This window comes from Ascaphus truei, chromosome 7 (genome assembly GCF_040206685.1).
Source record: "Ascaphus truei isolate aAscTru1 chromosome 7, aAscTru1.hap1, whole genome shotgun sequence".
In the NCBI taxonomy this organism is placed as follows: Eukaryota; Metazoa; Chordata; class Amphibia; order Anura; family Ascaphidae; genus Ascaphus; species Ascaphus truei.
This window is the reverse complement of record NC_134489.1, coordinates 34,215,091-34,235,090: the sequence shown is the minus strand read 5'-3', so window position 1 is coordinate 34,235,090 and position 20,000 is coordinate 34,215,091. Positions and strand designations below refer to the sequence as shown.

Here is a 20,000-nt window from a genome sequence, read left to right as displayed (position 1 = left end):
GGGCATTGGACGCAGGCCAATGAGAGTCAGTGAGGGGTGGGACGCAGGCCAATGAGAGGTGTGCGGGGGCGGGCATTGGACGCAGGCCAATGAGAGTCAGTGAGGGGTGGGACAGTGTGGCATTGGTGTTGGACGTAGGCCAATGAGAGGTGTGCGGGGGCGGGCATGGCCTGAGCAGGAGTGACAGGCCCAAGGTCCAATGCGATTGACCCTTGGGACGCAGACATACAGTGATTTCACAAATATATAGTAGATTGGGTTCCAAGTGAATTCAGGGGTTTGTGCAGCACTTATTAGTAAATAAAAGATGATAAAGGTGTTTGCATTAGCGTGACATTACAGAAGGCACGTGATTATTCTCCTGCTATAGCATTACTGCATCAAAGTCCTTTGCCACTCCAGGGCCATTTCATTTTTTTTTTAAGATAAAATATCATTGTAGAAGGTAGAAAAAGGGTAATTCCTGCAAGGTGCCAAGAATGGAATCTTTGGTATAAAACAATCTATATATAAATACTTCTAGACCAGGGGCGGCCAACTCCAGTCCTCAAGAGCTACCAACAGGTCAGGTTTTCAGGTTAACCCTGCTTCAGCACAGGTGGCTCAGTCAAAGACTAAGCCACTGATTGAGCCACTTGTGCTAAAGTTGGGACTGATTGAGTCACCTGTGCTGAAGCAGGAATATCCTAAAAACCTGACCTGTTGGTGGCCCTGGAGGACTGGAGTTGGTCACCCCTGTTCTATATAAACCAATGTTAAAATGATAGCATGTGCATTAGCATAAACTCAGTTTTCTCACCAGTGGAAGAAACAAACCTGTATTTTGATAAATGCCCCTTTATTTCAGTTTCATGGGCCGACGATGAGTCAATGAGAGGCGGTGAAGGTACCGGGTGATTTGAATGGACTGGAATGGGTAAACCTGCTAGCAGACGCCTTCTCCCCCAATCCTCAGACAGTGTTCTGTTCAAGACGATGCTCCTGCTTCTCTTCTGTGAGCAAGGTAACGATCTAATGCAGAGCAGACCGCTTTCAGGGTTCATGTCAAGTCATTTACTTAAAAAAGAAAGACATATGCTCTTTGCAGAGCACCACCTATATATATATACTTTCGAATGGCCCACCGGTTGTGCCGGTTTAGTTTTACCTTTCATCAGGGTGCTTGACTCCAGTCCTCAAGTCTGCCCCCACCCTCCCTACAGGTCCGGATTTCAGGATATCCCTGCTTCAGCACAGGTGACTCAATCAGCCACTGCTTCAGTACAGTTGGCTCAATGAATCCGTGCTTCAGCACAGGGGGCTCAATCAGTCCCTGCATCAGCCCAGGTGGCTCAATCAGAGGCTCAGTCAAAGACTGAGCCTCTGATTGAGCCCCCTGTGCTGAAGCTGGGCTATCCTGAATACCTGGCCTGTTGAGGCGGGCTTGACCACTAACGTTTAGCACTATTGGCTTCCATCCTCTTTTTGGATCTCCCAAAATTTAAATGTGAAATATTTCTCTTCATTTGTCGTTTTGATTTTGCAACAGCTGCTTAATAACTGAGCCCTGATAGCACCTTTTGGTTTGTTTGTTTTTTTGCTGCATTGTTTCCTTATTTAGTAACCCATTTCAGAACAGGGCTCAACATAGGAAGTGTTTGTTGCCTATTGTGTTATTTTGGTTCTGCTCCATGGGGCTTCTGTATCATCCTCACTGCAGTGCTGCTAACCCCTCCTGAAACAAATAAACGGGCACTTGGTACAATTCTGAAAAAGTTCCCAAATATTGAATGCAGTCTGGCACATAAAATTCCCATTCTGCTGTTAAAAACGTGTGTCCCACACCTACTTTCTCAAGGGTTATACAGTTACATACTAGACCTGTCCAGAAGTTCCGGTCGCCCAGTAAAATAGCTGTGGGGTTGGCTTTTTGCAAGGCTGATATAAGACACATTTAAACCAGCTGTCCAAGCTGCCGTTTTTTAATTTTTAATTTCCCCCCCTGTGATATGTGCATCAATACAATAAGTAATTAGCTAAGTTGCCGACTGATCCGTTCTCCTGTGATCGGTCAGCAAAGATTTAGCTTGGGGGTTCACTAAATGGCTGCCAGTGCAGTAGAAGAGGACCAAAGATGCAAAGTTCTGTGGGGAAGATCACGTGACCAGGCAGTCACTAGATACAATTGCTGCACTGCTAGAGAGCGGGCAGGGCTCAAAAAGGGGTGTGCCAGAGCCTGTTTCAGAAGAGGAAGGGGCTGTGACTTTGTAAATGGTTGCTATAGAAACAAAAAAGGCTTGTTACATTATAATACATTAATAATATCATTCAGAGTTATTTAAAAAAATGCTACAAGTATTTTCTCATAGTACAGAACTGATATACTGTATTTAAAACACACACACGTAGGATATTTGTTGGTCTGCAGCTTTAATGCTGTTGTTTTTCTCTATCGCACAGTGGACGCCCAGTGTAAAATCGTCAAATGCAATTCAGAATACCTGGCCGCCACATTAAACCTGAGAGGCTCCAGCAAGAATGTAGCGTACTGCAACGCCCTGCGCTCTTACTCCCTGTGCACCCGTAAAACCGCCCGCACCTGTCGGGGAGACCTGGTCTACCACTCTGCGGTGCACATCATCGAAGACCTCATGATCCAACACAACTGCTCCAAAGAGGGACCCACCGCCTCTCCCCGACCGCAGCCCCCGCAGCCGCTCCCCAAGGGTCCCGTCAAGCAGGAGGCCTGTGACTATGAGAAGATCTTCCGTGAGAAGCAGGGGAAGGTTCCTAAGTACCTGCACTGCGGGGTCTTCGGGGACCCTCACGTACGCACTTTCAGCGGTGACTTCCAGACATGCCAAGTGAATGGGTCGTGGCCTCTCTTGGACAATGAGTACCTGTTTGTTCAGGCCACCAGCTCACCGCTCTCCAGTCTGACCAATGCCACAGTTATTAGCAAGGTAAGGACTGGTGTGGTAGCTACACAACACTGGCTCTTTTAGCTCAAAGTAGAGAAAAGTGATATTATTTTTTTAGCTTTCTGCTTGTGGCAGCCTCAAATGTAAGAAGTAGGGTTGCCAGGTGTCGCCTATTGAACCGGACCATCCTGTATTTGGACACTCTGTCCAGTAAAAAATGAGAGGTAATACTGGACATGTATTTGTATACCGGTATTACCTCTCTGGACAAGTATGTGTCCGGTATTACCTCTTTGGACATGTATGTGTATACCGGTATTACCTCTCTGGGCGTGTGTGTGTATACCGGTATTACCTCTCTGGACAAGTATGTGTCCGGTATTACCTCTCTGGACATGTATGTATATACCGGTATTACCTCTCTGGACATGTATGTGTATACCGGTATTACCTCTCTGGGCGTGTAGGTGTATACCGGTATTACCTCTCTGGGCGTGTAGGTGTATACTGGTATTACCTCTCTGGGTGTGTATGTGTATACCGGTATAACCTCTCTGCACATGTATGTGTATACCGGTATTACCTCTCTGGGCGTGTAGGTGTATACCGGTATTACCTCTCTGGGCGTGTATGTGTATACCGGTATTACCTCTCTGGGCGTGTAGGTGTATACCGGTATTACCTCTCTGGGCGTGTAGGTGTATACCGGTATTACCTCTCTGGGCGTATAGGTGTATACCGGTATTACCTCTCTGGGCGTGTATGTGTATACCGGTATTACCTCTCTGGGCGTGTATGTGTATACCGGTATTACCTCTCTGGGCGTGTATGTGTATACCGGTATTACCTCTCTGGGTGTGTATGTGTATACCGGTATTACCTCTCTGGACGTGTATGTGTATACCGGTATTACCTCTCTGGACGTGTATGTGTATACCGGTATTACCTCTCTGGACGTGTATGTGTATACCGGTATTACCTCTCTGGGCGTGTATGTGTATACCGGTATTACCTCTCTGGGTGTGTATGTGTATACCGGTATTACCTCTCTGGGAGTGTATGTGTATACCGGTATTACCTCTCTGGGTGTGTATGTGTATACCTGTATTACCTCTCTGGGTGTGTATGTGTATACCGGTATTACCTCTCTGGGTGTGTATGTGTATACCGGTATTACCTCTCTGGGAGTGTATGTGTATACCGGTATTACCTCTCTGGGCGTGTATCTGTATACCGGTATTACCTCTGGGAGTGTATGTGTATACCGGTATTACCTCTCTGGGCGTGTATGTGTATACCGGTATTACCTCTCTGGGTGTGTATGTGTATACAGGTATTACCTCTCTGGGAGTGTATGTGTATACCGGTATTACCTCTCTGGGCGTGTATGTGTATACCGGTATTAGCTCTCTGGGCGTGTATGTGTATACCTGTATTACCTCTCTGGGTGTGTATGTGTATACCGGTATTACCTCTCTGGGTGTGTATGTGTATACCGGTATTACCTCTCTGGGAGTGTATGTGTATACCGGTATTACCTCTCTGGACGTGTATGTGTATACCGGTATTACCTCTCTGGGTGTGTATGTGTATACCGGTATTACCTCTCTGGGCGTGTATGTGTATACCGGTGTTATCTCTCTGGGTGTGTATGTGTATACCGGTATTACCTCTCTGGGCGTGTCTGTGTATACCGGTATTACCTCTCTGGGTGTGTATGTGTCCGGTATTACCTCTTTGGACATGTATGTGTATACCGGTATTACCTCTCTGGGCGTGTATGTGTATACCGGTATTACCTCTCTGGGCGTGTGTGTGTATACCGGTATTACCTCTCTGGACAAGTATGTGTCCGGTATTACCTCTCTGGACATGTATGTATATACCGGTATTACCTCTCTGGACATGTATGTGTATACCGGTATTACCTCTCTGGACATGTATGTGTATACCGGTATTACCTCTCTGGGCGTGTAGGTGTATACCGGTATTACCTCTCTGGGCGTGTAGGTGTATACTGGTATTACCTCTCTGGGTGTGTATGTGTATACCGGTATAACCTCTCTGCACATGTATGTGTATACCGGTATTACCTCTCTGGGCGTGTAGGTGTATACCGGTATTACCTCTCTGGGCGTGTATGTGTATTCCGGTATTACCTCTCTGGGCGTGTAGGTGTATACCGGTATTACCTCTCTGGGCGTGTAGGTGTATACCGGTATTACCTCTCTGGGCGTATAGGTGTATACCGGTATTACCTCTCTGGGCGTGTATGTGTATACCGGTATTACCTCTCTGGGCGTGTATGTGTATACCGGTATTACCTCTCTGGGCGTGTATGTGTATACCGGTATTACCTCTCTGGGTGTGTATGTGTATACCGGTATTACCTCTCTGGACGTGTATGTGTATACCGGTATTACCTCTCTGGACGTGTATGTGTATACCGGTATTACCTCTCTGGACGTGTATGTGTATACCGGTATTACCTCTCTGGGCGTGTATGTGTATACCGGTATTACCTCTCTGGGTGTGTATGTGTATACCGGTATTACCTCTCTGGGAGTGTATGTGTATACCGGTATTACCTCTCTGGGTGTGTATGTGTATACCTGTATTACCTCTCTGGGTGTGTATGTGTATACCGGTATTACCTCTCTGGGTGTGTATGTGTATACCGGTATTACCTCTCTGGGTGTGTATGTGTATACCGGTATTACCTCTCTGGGAGTGTATGTGTATACCGGTATTACCTCTCTGGGCGTGTATCTGTATACCGGTATTACCTCTGGGAGTGTATGTGTATACCGGTATTACCTCTCTGGGCGTGTATGTGTATACCGGTATTACCTCTCTGGGTGTGTATGTGTATACCGGTATTACCTCTCTGGGAGTGTATGTGTATACCGGTATTACCTCTCTGGGCGTGTATGTGTATACCGGTATTAGCTCTCTGGGCGTGTATGTGTATACCTGTATTACCTCTCTGGGTGTGTATGTGTATACCGGTATTACCTCTCTGGGTGTGTATGTGTATACTGGTATTACCTCTCTGGGAGTGTATGTGTATACCGGTATTACCTCTCTGGACGTGTATGTGTATACCGGTATTACCTCTCTGGGTGTGTATGTGTATACCGGTATTACCTCTCTGGGCGTGTATGTGTATACCAGTGTTATCTCTCTGGGTGTGTATGTGTATACCGGTATTACCTCTCTGGGCGTGTCTGTGTATACCGGTATTACCTCTCTGGGTGTGTATGTGTATACCGGTATTACCTCTCTGGGTGTGTATGTGTATACCGGTATTACCTCTCTGGGTGTGTATGTGTATACCGGTATTACCTCTCTGGGCGTGTCTGTGTATACCGGTATTACCTCTCTGGGCGTGTCTGTGTATACCGGTATTACCTCTCTGGGCGTGTATGTGTATACCGGTATTACCTCTCTGGGCGTGTATGTGTATACCGGTATTACCTCTCTGGGCGTGTATGTGTATACCGGTATTACCTCTCTGGGCGTGTATGTGTATACCGGTATTACCTCTCTGGGCGTGTATATGTATACCGGTATTAGCTCTCTGGGTGTGTATGTGTATACCGGTATTACCTCTCTGGGAGTGTATGTGTATACCGGTATTACCTCTCTGGGCGTGTATGTGTATACCGGTATTACCTCTCTGGGCGTGTATGTGTATACCGGTATTACCTCTCTGGGCGTGTATGTGTATACCGGTATTACCTCTCTGGGAGTGTATGTGTATACCGGTATTACCTCTCTGGGCGTGTATGTGTATACCGGTATTACCTCTCTGGGAGTGTATGTGTATACCGGTATTACCTCTCTGGGCGTGTATGTGTATACCGGTATTACCTCTCTGGGAGTGTATGTGTATACCGGTATTACCTCTCTGGGCGTGTATGTGTATACCGGTATTACCTCTCTGGGTGTGTATGTGTATACCGGTATTACCTCTCTGGGCGTGTATGTGTATACCGGTGTTATCTCTCTGGGTGTGTATGTGTATACCGGTATTACCTCTCTGGGCGTGTCTGTGTATACCGGTATTACCTCTCTGGGTGTGTATGTGTATACCGGTATTACCTCTCTGGGTGTGTATGTGTATACCGGTGTTATCTCTCTAGGTGTGTATGTGTATACCGGTATTACCTCTCTGGGCGTGTCTGTGTATACCAGTATTACCTCTCTGGGCGTGTCTGTGTATACCGGTATTACCTCTCTGGGCGTGTATGTGTATACCGGTATTACCTCTCTGGGCGTGTCTGTGTATACCGGTATTACCTCTCTGGGCGTGTATGTGTATACCGGTATTACCTCTCTGGGCGTGTATGTGTATACCGGTATTACCTCTCTGGACGTGTATGTGTATACCGGTATTAGCTCTCTGGGTGTGTATGTGTATACCGGTATTACCTCTCTGGGAGTGTATGTGTATACTGGTATTACCTCTCTGGGCATGTATGTGTATACCGGTATTAGCTCTCTGGGTGTGTATGTGTATACCGGTATTACCTCTCTGGGAGTGTATGTGTATACTGGTATTACCTCTCTGGGCATGTATGTGTATACCGGTATTACCTCTCTGGGCGTGTATGTGTATACCGGTATTACCTCTCTGGGCGTGTATGTGTATACCGGTATTACCTCTCTGGGAGTGTATGTGTATACTGGTATTACCTCTCTGGGCGTGTATGTGTATACCGGTATTACCTCTCTGGGCGTGTATGTGTATACCGGTATTACCTCTCTGGGTGTGTATGTGTATACCGGTATTACCTCTCTGGGAGTGTATGTGTATACTGGTATTACCTCTCTGGGCGTGTATGTGTATACCGGTATTACCTCTCTGGACATAGTGACCTGACCGACTTGGGGGGGCCGCGGGATTTCCCCGAGCAGGGAGAGCAGGGCTGTTGCTAGGGGGCTGGGCAGCTTCCTCCATCCTGATTTGCTGCTGCTGGGTAATGCAGCCAATTAGTAGGTGTGAGGAGCCTGGGGGTGGGACCAAGGAGAGGAGGAAACAACATGGGGTGGAGAAAGGCAAGAGGGGTGTGTGTGTCTCGAGCAAATCGCACCTTTCACCATTGTGTCCAGTATTTTAGGAGAAACCACCTGGAAAAATGACTGATGCAGAATGTGCTATATTGTATTATATGTGCTTTGCGTAACGCCTGTTATTGATACTCTTCCAAACATGAGGATGCACATGGGACATAACAGGCCTTATTTAATATGCTGTGCTGCTGTTTACCTCTTAATCGGGAAAGTCGAAGTCCCATTCGTCTGTAGGGTCGGAGCTACACATTATGGCCATGAAGACTGTGATCATTTAACACTTGAAGGACTATAGCAAGCATCTTTTTTGGCACAACATTGGCGTAGGGAAATCTCTTTTTTAAATTGCCCTTGTGTGTGCCTACGTGCTAACCAGAAATATCTTCACCTGCGCGAGCCGCGGCAACCTTTTCCTTTCTTATGCCGCACAGAAGCGGGCTACGCTCGCCGTACAGATGTGAACAGTATGTACTAAATAAATAATCATTTTCCCGTGCGCCAAAGAAAAGAAAAGTGCATCAAAATAGTGTTAGCGCAGAATTAAGTTGCCATGGATCAGCCCAAACATGTATTTGACACCGCACGTATGTTTCCTTGTAGAGGTTAAAAAAATGTATTCTTTTCACAGTAAGGCCATTATAAATAATATATAGGCCATTATAAATAATATATATACTAGTTATAAATGGAAAATACACATAATTCTGTTTTCATTTTGAATCATGAGACGTCAAAAATAATTTCAAAGGACAAATCATGCATCGTATGTGTGAAGGTTTCATGCATGCAATGCACATTGGTTGAAGGATTGTATTACTTTTTAGGACTACACTTTTGACGCCCCAAAACAATGAAAATAAAATCTAAGTACATAGGTTCCTTGGTGTTTATTAACAGAATAAAAGTTGCATTCAATTGCAGACTATGTTAAGGAGGCAGAACACACACCGAAGACTTCTTATTTCCCTCATAAATAATTAACACGGTCCCAAGATTGGATTAAACTCACGTAGGCAAATAGGCACTCACCATATCACCAACTCTCAGACGCAGGTGTCCTGAAAAGGTACATATTATAAAGGGGCAATCGGAATCCAAGCCGTTTTTTATTTTCTTCTTTTTTTTTACCATAGGATTGAAGCAGGGGGTCTCCGGAGCGGAACCCCATTCATTTCAACTCCGGAGACCCCCTGCTTCCCGAGATACAGACCTCCAAAGGGGGCGGTATCTCGGCAAAGTTTAAAGCCCCCGTGCCATGCGGGCCAGTAGGAAGTTGATGTCACGGCTTCCTATTGGCCCAGAGGGCGCTGGGGCTTTGAAACACCGCCATTATGTGAACCCTGGTAGCGGAGTGGCTACCGGCCACTTACAGAGGTCTGTATCTCTTAAAGCAGGGGTGCGCAAATATTCTGGACCCAGGGTCATGTCTAGGGTATGAATGGACCGAGATAGCTTCAACTCAGCCCCCTTTCCAAAGCACACCAAGTCTTGTTATATTTTCTTCACTTTATTAGGAAAGGAGCAGTATATACAGGCACTTGTGGATGTGATGTTGTGTTGGGAAAGTATTTCTTTGTGGATGCCTTGTAGTTAAGGGCAGGTGAAAAGGATAAGGCCTTGCCGGGAGGAGTGTAACAGAGAGGGTACTCACTCAGCCAGTGGTCAGGAAGTAAAAGAAAGAGGGTCCTGCTTGTGACACAGGAATAGGGGCAGGCTAAACCAACTGTCAGCAGGGACAGGGGGGAATGGTAAAGTCCAATACCTAGGAGGACTGGAGATGTTGCCAGGGCAACCAGAGTACTGGGAAAAGGGAGACCAAAAAGCGCACCTTGGATGGATGGGTCTTTTGCCACATTAAAGTGCCCTTTTAATCATTTTTTTGTCTTGGGTTCTTCCTGCTCCGTTTGTGCTGGTGCGCTTTTTGGTCTCCCTTTTCCCTGTATTGCATTGAGTAGCTGCACAGCCTGCCTGCCTGCCCTACCAGGATGTGAGTATTTGCATATTTTTCAGGGGAACCTGCCAATGAGACTGATGGTGAGTGGGTTGCACCACACACCACCTGTCTTCAGGAGGATAGTACCCATTATATGACACAATAGGTACTATATCAATTGTTAGTACCCTGGTACAGTGGTCTGGCTTATTATCATTTTGAGATATACCTGCATTTGAGCGCTTCAGCTATTTTCCATACAACCAGAGTACTGGCAGACTGGAAGGGGAAAGGCAACATTGTAATATATCACACAGGCACAGTGTGTGTGTAGAGCATAATACATGCAGCTGAACTTTAAGGAACAGACAAGCAGAAGCTTCAAGCAAGGGGGGTGAACAGAGATATGAATCTTGCTCCATGACAGCAAAGTTTTTTTGCTGTGACCCCCGTGTGCCGGTCACAGCGTTCGTGCCCCCCCCCCCCATCCAGTGACCCGGCGTCTAATGACGCCAAGGATCACGTGACGTCACGTAACCCCACAGCGTAATTTGACGTGTGTTACCATGATGACGCATCGCGTCACATGACCCCGCGACATCATTTGATGCCGCGTTGTCATGGGGATGTGACCAGAAGCCGGCTAAATCCCGGTAAGTTGAGCTTGCAGAGGCCTCGCACCGTCCCTCAGCATTTAATTTAAATGCCTCGTGGAAGAGCGTGGTGCCTCTGCAACAGCCCACGCCCCCCCCCCCCCCACCCAGCAAAATCCCACGCCCCCCAGTTTGCGCACCCCTGTCTTAAAGCATGTGGTCTCCTGAGCTGAAATGAATGGGGCTCAGCTCCAGAGACCCCCTGCTTCAATAATAATAATAATTTAAATGTGATAGTGTAGCCTGTGGAGGCACTAACAGTAATAGGAAAAGACAGAAGTGCAGCAAAAAGGAAAATACCAATATCTTCTTCATTCTGTGAAAAACAACAAAAAGGTTCCCATTTGTTAAACAAGGCTGCTCCCTCCCATGAACCGAACTGTAAATGCATGTTGGAGGCTAATGGGCACATTCCTAATTGGCGTCTTCTTCCTTTTCCATGCAGCTCACCATCATTTTCAAAAACATGAAGCAGTGTATCGACCAGAAGGTTTACCAGGCAGAAGTCGGCAACCTGCCGGCAGCGTTCGATGACGGATCATTGGACGGGGGTAAAAGACAAGGAGGGAGCAGCCTGACCATCCACGAGAGGGAGCCCGGGAGCTACATCGAGATCCAGGCCTCTCACATTGGCACTACCATTCGGGTACGCCAGCTGGCCATGCAGCTGTCCTTCTCCCTGCGCATGGTGGAAGAGGTGGCACAAGCCTTCCAGGAGGAGCAGGATTTGCAGCTCTGTGTGGGAGGTTGCCCGGCAAGCCAGTGGATTTCCAGGACTAAGCATCTCAGCAGGCCAACCGCTATCAGCCAGGAATCGGCCAGAGCCGTGTGCCGAGAGAAGCTGCCCGTGGAGGATGTGTACTTTCAGTCCTGTGTGTTTGACTTGGTCATATCAGGAGACGCTAATTTGACGAGCCCTGCCTACCATGCCCTGGAGGACGCCAAAGACTTTCACCCCGAACCTGGAACTCTGCATATCTTCAGCACAGGGGTGCGAAGTCACAATGTATCCGTTACCTTCATTCTTCTGCTCTGTTTAACTACGGTCATGGGGTATTGGTAGCTGTTTGAGTGTGTGGCACTGTGAACAAAAAGGACCCTAAAAAAGGAGCAGTGGTACCAAAGGTGAATTAGTCAAATCCACGTGGTGGACCAGATTCCTCAACACACACAAAAAAAACCACGCCAGGACTCACCCTCTTGCAATTACTACACCTATTTTCATGTGCAGGCCTTCATAATGTAATCCTAAACTGTGCAGCATAACTCGCGGCTGCCTAACAACCATAACACCCCCCCCCCCCCCTGCCATAACACCCCCCTTTACAAGGTATTTATTGACACAGGGGTTTCTTTTTTTTTTTTTAATTTTAAGTAGCAACCTACCTTATTTTTTCATGTCCTGTAACATGATCTGCACTAAGGAGATCAACCCCACTCTACCAGGGGCAGAAATATTACTGCAGCACTGGACGTGAAACCACTGTAGGTGATTCTAGGATGGCTTGAAAGAAATATTTAATATATTGAAGTTGAATGACTTATTAAGAGGTGTTCTATTTTTTGATTTTTTATATATATATATATATATATATATATATATATATATATATATATATATATATATATATATATATATATATATATATATATATATATATACAGTGCTTGACAAATCACCCAAAAATCTACTCGCCGAACCAAAAAATCTACTCGCCACCTAGTCCCGCCCCCAACTCCGCCCCTAGTCCCGCCCCCAACCCCGCTTTAAAATAAAATATATAAATAAAATATTTAATAAATTCCTAGTAAGAACAACATTCGTTTTTGACATAAATGTATTTATTGTATTACATTATACTACAATTAGTCCTTGTTACGTGTGTGTGTGTGTGTGTGTGTGTGTGTGTGTGTGTGTGTGTGTGTGTGTGTGTGTGTGTGTGTGTGTGTGTGTGTGTGTGTGTGTGTCGGATGTACAAATAAAAGCCAGATGTGAATGACTAGTTTCCCGAACCCCTTAACCAGTGTCTGGACGTCGCCGCTTCACAATATCTAAAGCAGCAATCCCGCCTGGGATCTTACCTGATTCGCAGTCCCTCAATGTCCATGTACCCTCATTCCCGCAATGTTATACATTGGAGGGGATGTGTTCCCTACCTGTCTTCTGGGTTAGGGGGGGTTCCGATGTCTTCCGTGTGAAGCTTGAGTCAGATCTGGAAGAAAGCAGTATAAGTTATTTCTGTGTAGTTAGGGCAGTTAAGATATATAGGGTAAATAAGATATCCAGCATGTCACACACACAGACCCAGCATAGCACACACAGAGACCCAGCATAGCACACACACAGACCCAGCATAGCACACACATAAAGACAGACAGACACAGCATCCTTCGGACACAAGGGGGGGGGGGGGGGGTCGGGCGGGCTGTGGATATGGTAATGCATGAGGCAGGGGGAGCACTTACTTCCTCTATAAAAAGCCCTGGAAAGGATTGAGGACGTCACTGCTCCTGCTCATATAGAGCAAACCAGCCAGCCCAGGCGCTCAACACACACACACACACACACACACACCCAGCATGTCACACACACACACACACCCAGCATAGCACACACACACAGACACAGCATCCGTTGGACACAAGGAGGGAGTGGGGGGGGTCAGTGATGGTGCGTGGGCTCCTGATTGGGATCGATGCCGGGCTGGGAGGGGGGGGGGTTAGTGATGCTGCTTGGGTGCGTGGGCTCCTGATTGTGATCGATGCCGGGCTGGGGGGTCGGGAGGGGGGGGGGTCAGTGATGCTGCTTGGGTGCGTGGGCTCCTGATTGTAATCGATGCCGGGCTGGGGAGGATGGGAGGGGGGGTCAGTGAGGCAATGGTGTACTAACCTTCAAGCAGAATACAAAAGGAAGGATGATTCGTGTGCGTGGGCTTATATAGAGCCTGTAGCTGGCAAAAAAAAAAAAAACCTTGCATCGCGCCAAGTCCCGTCAAACCAATCAGGAAGAAGGATTTTGAAAAAAAATGTTTTTTTTTTGTTTTTTTTAAACAAGCATAGAACCGCGTGCGCTGCGCGGCCATGAGGCTGAGTCGCCAGGAGGCCAAATCTTGTTGGCCCTGGCGACCGTATTTGTCGAGCACTGTATATATATATATATATATATACTGTATATATATATTGACTGAGCAGGAAGACTATTAAGCTTCATAAAGGTGTGGAGCATTTACCCCTTTTGCTATATAAGAGGCTTGCTATAGGGTTGCCAGCCGTCCCGTTTATATGGGCCTGTCCCTTATTTTATTGGCTTATCCCGCTGTCCCGGAAAGGTGTGTCTCAACGCAGAATTGTCCCGTCTTTTAGTGACTACTTAAGTGTAACAGTTGCCTTTTCCGGTCGATGTCGCCTTACTAAATTATTACAATAATAAAGTTCGGACACTGCCCGGTCATCTCATAATACCATGACCCCCTCCCCTACGAGCGTTACGTTTTCTCCCGCCGATACGTGTTTGGTCAGGGCGCATCTTTCCCCCGTCCCGCCAAATGCAGAGATGATAAAAAAAAAACAAAGAATATAGCCGTCACGCCGGACATACCATTCAGCGTTTGCAAATCATTCGTCGCTCTCGTTATGATGTCACACTTTCCTACTGGATATCGCCATCCCCTTTTATAAAAAACCTAAATGCTGCGACCCTACTTTGCCACACATTGCCTGCACGTCACTTTGGCATCAAAAGAGTTAACACTGAGCTTGTAACTAAATAAAATTACTTGTTCCAGGTTTCCAAAATCTGAGATAAAGAGTAATGTGATCCCTCTCCCACCCCACTGTAGAAGCCAGGAAACTGATATTTACAAATGCATTTGTGTAACTGAGAACGTTCGTAAGCAGCAGGAATGATACTTTCATGTATCTCTACCAACTCACTGAGACATTTGCCTTGTTGGAGTCACATGGCCTGACGTGCCCAGTATGCTAGATGCTACTTACAATGCGATAAGCAGCCCCGTGAAGAGGGCTGCTTTAGTTCACAACAAAGGCAGCACACAGAATCCTGGCCCGTACCAGGGGAAATGGGCTTAAACGCAACGCAAGCAGCATGCGCCTGTCAATAAAACGCTGCACGAATACATCCTGCAGATAGCTATGCAGAGGAGTGCGCTGACCACACACCCAAAGAATGGACAGGCGCTCCCACACTGATATTATAATATTAAAGTGGATAATTAGGTGAAAGAAACTGGGTATACGATCCGCTCAAAACCTCTGATTCCAGAAGGAGCAGGATCACCCCAGAATAGAGAGAAACACAATACAGGGCACACTGTCTATAACCATGCGGAAGATATGATGCTAAGCTTGGCCCATATGCCAGCCCACTTACTAGAGATAAAGTCAAATAAAGCTCATCGAATCAAAGGTTGTAAATAAAGTGTCTTCTTGCTGCTGGTGTGGCTTTTGGATCCCAGGACAATATGTGATCAGGTATGGCTGTATCCCCCAAGTGTGGATGTTATCCTCAAAACAAGAAAGGAGACATAGTGTATTCCAAACGACACCACGTTTTACTGGGCTATTACACAGAATGCTCACACTTTGCGCAAATAACACCGGCAATAATAAACAGAGGGAGTGTGGGAGATGTGTGTCGATGTTGACGGTCCGGGGTACTCAGATGCTGCTTGGCCGTCAGCTCCAGCTCTCTGGGTCCTGCCTGGAAATCCCCTACTTCGCTGCGTCACTTGATTAACTCCCCGCACTCCCGGGCGTGTGACGTCACTACCTAGTGCGCTCCTGCCTCCGGTATTTGTCGGGTAATGGGTAACGGCAAGTGAAGGCTGTTCCTGTGGCTCTGCTACCGGACGTCCTCCCTCCGTTTAATCACTCAACGCGTTTCTGAGCTTACGCCATTTCGTCACTGACGCATACACACTGTATTGTGTTTCTCTCTATTCTGGGGGGGATCCTGCTCCTTCTGGAATCTGGAGGAGGGCACTGAAACATGGCCGTTTATGTAGAGCAGGAGTGGCCAACTCCAGCCCTCAAGGGCCACCAACAGGTCAGCCTTTAAGGATATCCCTGCTTCAGCTCAGGTGGCTCCATCAATGGCTCAGCCACTGATTGAGCCACCTGTGCTGAAGCAGATAAAAGAAAGAAAAATAGTTGCGCCAACCGTATTTAAGATGAAATGTAAAGTTCAGTCCCACATAAAAGATGGAGTCCTGCTGCCAGAGTTTCTTAGAGGTGATTCACCAACCTCTATAATTAACAGTCATAAAAGAAAAGGATTCCCCGGCTTGTGGTTCCACTTTAACTCCGGGACACATGAAAACAAAAAAAGGAAAAAACACAATCAGAAGTATTTAAAATACAATAACAAAACCTTGATTGAACTTGATAGGAAATACAATTACATGAAATAGTGTCTCTTCAATAGCGATAGGGGAGACTTCCTGGTGATACCTCAAAATTGGAGAAAAAAACAGATATAGGGCCCTATGCAGAGAGCAGCGCTTTTAAAAATTGGCGAGGGTAATAAAAAGTAGCTTTAATGGAGAGTTTTATTCTCCATATGCAGAAATGGGCGAAATCTGCAATTAGTACCATGAATGCGTGTTGCGAGATTAAATGGAGAGATGCGCGCTGCAGAAATGTGTGTGAAATAAATCGCGCATTTTTTTTTTTTTTTTTCCTATGGCCGCCGAGCTCCAGCTTCTTGCCAACTTTTGTTGGCGGAGCTAATTGTTGAAAATCGCGCCATTTTATTGGCGCGAACAGCCGCTAGATGGCGATCGCGCCTTTCTGAATTTGGATATTTTTTACAACTGGCGAGATGTAGGTTCTCGCCAGCCGCGCGGCGAGATTTTCAAATAGAAAAAAAAAAATGGCGCGTTTTCCGTTACCCGGCATTTTCTCCTGGTTTCTACGCAAATTTCTCCAATAAATGGCGACATTTACAATAGCGCAGCTCTCTGCATAAGGCCCATAGTGTAACACCATTTTATTAACAAATACTTAAAAAAAGAGATTGAAAACTCACAAACAGCCAGCAGCTTAAGGCATTGAGAAGGATGCATCCAGAATCCACAATCCGTCCTCCAGAGTCCCTGGCTGTCAGTGTGGATCCTGCTCCAGCAGTCAGAGTGGTTCTTTGCAGGGATATACAGTACCAGCATTGGTTGATTTCCTGGTGCTTTGCCAAATTTTGGCCATCACAGGCCACCATATTGAGGAAATTGCAGCTTCATCCAGTTTGGAGGCAGCACTGAAGCTGCAGCAAGGAGAACAGCCGAGGGAGAGACCTGGTCTGTGCACAAGCACCAGGCAATCCACCAATGCTGGTATATCCCTGCAAAGAACTACTCTGACTGCCCTTGAACATTGAAGTTGGCCGACCCTGAGGTTCAGCATGCTGGGTAATATGCAGAAGCTCCTATCGCTGAAATGAAGAAATGACAGAGATCTCCTAATTTTCTTTTGACAGGAGGGGGGGGGAGGGGGGAACTTTTATCAGGAAGGAAGTAGAGAAGTGATACACAGTGTCAGCTGCGGATTTTATTCCCAGTACACGGTGCTAATGTACTTGCCTGGGAAGGTGTCTCTATATTGCGTTAACCCTAGTAGTTGCAGTAAGAGTACTTGACTTCTGCACAAGTTTAGCCCTTTGTATTGATTGCAGCCGGTATACAAATCATAGGACGAGTGACTGAATGGTGTCTGCACCTTCTCGAGAAGAGGAACGCAGGCAGCACAAAGGTCTCAGACCTGCAGGAATAATGATAGGATAATCAGCCTGGACAGACTGTACCCAGAGGGAGGCAATTGAGTATGGTTAAAAAAAAAATGGCCTTATGAAGGCTAACACTATATAACTATTTACCAAAGTCTCCCAGATGCAAAACTAAAGGAAAAATCACCATCCCTTTCATAGTTACATAGCAGTTACATAGTTACATAGTAGATGAGGTTGAAAAAAGACATACATCCATTAAGTTCAACCTATGCTAAAGTTAGACAAGATACTTTATCCTGTATCTGTACTTTCAGTATATTGATCCAGAGGAAGGCAAACAGGAAACCCCAGTGTCATCTCATCTAATAATATCTCATAAGGGGAAAATAAATTCCTTCCTGACTCCAAGAATTGGATTACTCCCTGGATCAACATCCTTCCCATGTTTACTTATTTGGTATATAAGCAAAGAAAATGGAAGCAGGCACACGGTCTTTCTGAAGATGCAATTTAATGTGCTTTATCAAGGCAATTTTTGCCGAAACGTTGGACCCTTTGGTGGCACATTAAATTGCATCTTCAGAAAGACCGTGTGCCTGCTTCCATTTTCTTTGCTGATCTCCTTTGGAATGTCTGGACCTCCCTAGACACAGTGCACCGGCAGATAAGTACCCCCCTCCAGCACCTATTAGCGGTGTGCATGCACTTCAATATATGACTGTACGTATTTGGTATATCCCTGTATACCTTTCCTTCCTAAAAAGATGTCCAACCTTATCTTGGACAAATCTATTGTATCTGCCATCACAGTCTTTCATTAATATTCCTTGTATTTTTACTAAATCTGGTGCTGTTTTTATACAGGTCCTGCCACACATTTGCAGTTGGGACACATTTATAAGTAGACCCCCCCCCCCCCCCCTCGATCCATCCCCCTTCCCCTCCCCTCCTGATTACCATCACTTCCAGTTTGTCTGATGACTAATTTCACTTCTTTGCTGCTCAACAGACAATTAACCTAGCCATACATTTCAGACTGAGCGGTAGAAACAAGTTATTCTACGCTCTACTACATGGGTGGGCAACTCAACTCAATCAGTCCCTGCTTCAGCACAGGTGGCTCAATCAGTCCCTGCTTCGGCACAGGTGGATCAATAAGAGACTCAGTCGAAGACTGAGCCTCTGATTGAGCTACCTGTGCTGAAGCAGGAATTGTCTAAAAACCAGACCTGTTGGTAGCCCTTGAGGACAGGAGTTGCACACCCCTGAGCTGCTAGCATGATCCTCAATTGCCATCCAATTCAAGGACAACTAGAATAAAGGGAAGGGCATAATATTGCTAATCATGTCACTCGTTGAAACTTTGAGAACGACAAGTCCAAGACAATTAGTTCTTTTCCTTTTAAACTAGTTGCTTTGTTACTATAACGGGTTCGTTGAAGATTGTGATACCTTGTAGTGAACCAACAATAGAGTCCTTCATTGATAACACTATAGTGAAGTGTTCTGTATCATTTCATCTATGAAGAACGGTGACCTGATGATTCTGGGCTTCTCCAGGACCAATACTTTGAGCTGCACTTTGCCTGGGGGAGAAATAACAGCTTCTGTCAACAAATGTGATACTGAATCGCTGTCTGTTACAGTTTGTCCGAGAACAAGTGGAATTAACAATAAATAAATGTGTCTTTCAAACTCTGGTTATGTTGTAGCTGTGTGTTCTCCTTAGAAAATAAAAAGGAAATTCGGCACTCCCTCACGACAAAACATTCCATGATGACACCCATATGAATAATCCTGATTTTGCTCCGGGTCTATCAGTCAGTAATATCTCAATCTGGAGACAGAGGGCTACAATCGGTTAGAGATCTGGAGGGTCATGATAGAAAAATCAAAACATTCGACCATATCAGGCAAGAAAAAGAGATTTCCCACTCAGAATTCTTCAGATACCTCCAGATCAGGGCATTTTATAACAAATTTGCCCCATACCCCTTATTAACATCTTTCGAAAAGCTCTGTCTGGCTCAGACCGACACGAAGGGACTTACACCTCAGCTATACGGAGAAGTGATCAGTTCTGGTGAACGTGAGCAGCAGATACCCTCATTCCGATCTCAATGGGAAACAGATTTGGGAGAAAACTTAGAAGATGAGGAATGGAGCGCTATATTTATGGCCACAGCGAAGAGCTCCATATGCACCACTCTCAAGGAGAACGCATATAAAGTCCTAATGCAATGGTACCTCACCCACTGAAATTATCAAGGTTTGTGCCGGGATCCTCCCCCCTGTGCGGTGTGCCGCGGCGGCGCCAGCGGAGGAACAGCCGACCTGTTACATATGCTGTGGTCTTGCCCACGGATCTCTCCACTATGGGAGGCGATTAGACATTGGATACAGAGACTGTTCGATCTCACCATTCCCCCAGACCCGTGGTTGTTCCTCCTGAGCAGACCATTGACGGGCCTCTCCAAAGCACACAACAGACTAATTGCCCATTTTGCAATTGCAACGCGGTGCGAGATCGCAGCATTATGGAAACAATCTGATATTCCAACCATCCCAAGATTCGGAATAGAATTTGGTTCATTTGCCAGATGGAAAAGTTAACGAGTTTAGTTAACGATACTGGTGACAATTTTTTAAAAGTCTGGACGCCTTGGCTGGCACAGACAGATATCCCGGGGATTGAGAGG

General features: G+C 46.2%; 1 protein-coding gene and 1 long non-coding RNA gene across 6 annotated transcripts in view; one reads left to right on the top strand and one right to left on the bottom strand.

Moving 5' to 3' along the window:
* HJV (hemojuvelin BMP co-receptor) overlaps nt 1-12,148 on the top strand; it is a 37,325-nt gene extending 25,177 nt beyond the window's left edge. For all 4 annotated transcript variants that reach the window (XM_075607614.1, XM_075607615.1, XM_075607613.1 and 1 more), the window contains exons 2-4: nt 848-1,003; nt 2,440-2,942; nt 11,008-12,148. In XM_075607614.1, coding sequence (XP_075463729.1) covers nt 913-1,003; nt 2,440-2,942; nt 11,008-11,625 — 1,212 coding nt within the window. In that variant the 5' untranslated portion in view covers nt 848-912 and the 3' untranslated portion in view covers nt 11,626-12,148. The remainder of the gene's footprint in view (nt 1-847; nt 1,004-2,439; nt 2,943-11,007) is intronic.
* Nucleotides 1-18,876, bottom strand: part of LOC142498945 (uncharacterized) — a 44,966-nt gene extending 26,090 nt beyond the window's left edge. For both annotated transcript variants that reach the window (XR_012802591.1, XR_012802590.1), the window contains exons 1-3: nt 18,754-18,876; nt 16,609-17,333; nt 817-1,011 (exon numbers count right to left, since the gene is read on the bottom strand). This is a non-coding gene — a long non-coding RNA (uncharacterized LOC142498945). The remainder of the gene's footprint in view (nt 1-816; nt 1,012-16,608; nt 17,334-18,753) is intronic.
* Between the last annotated feature and the right edge of the window lie 1,124 nt (nt 18,877-20,000).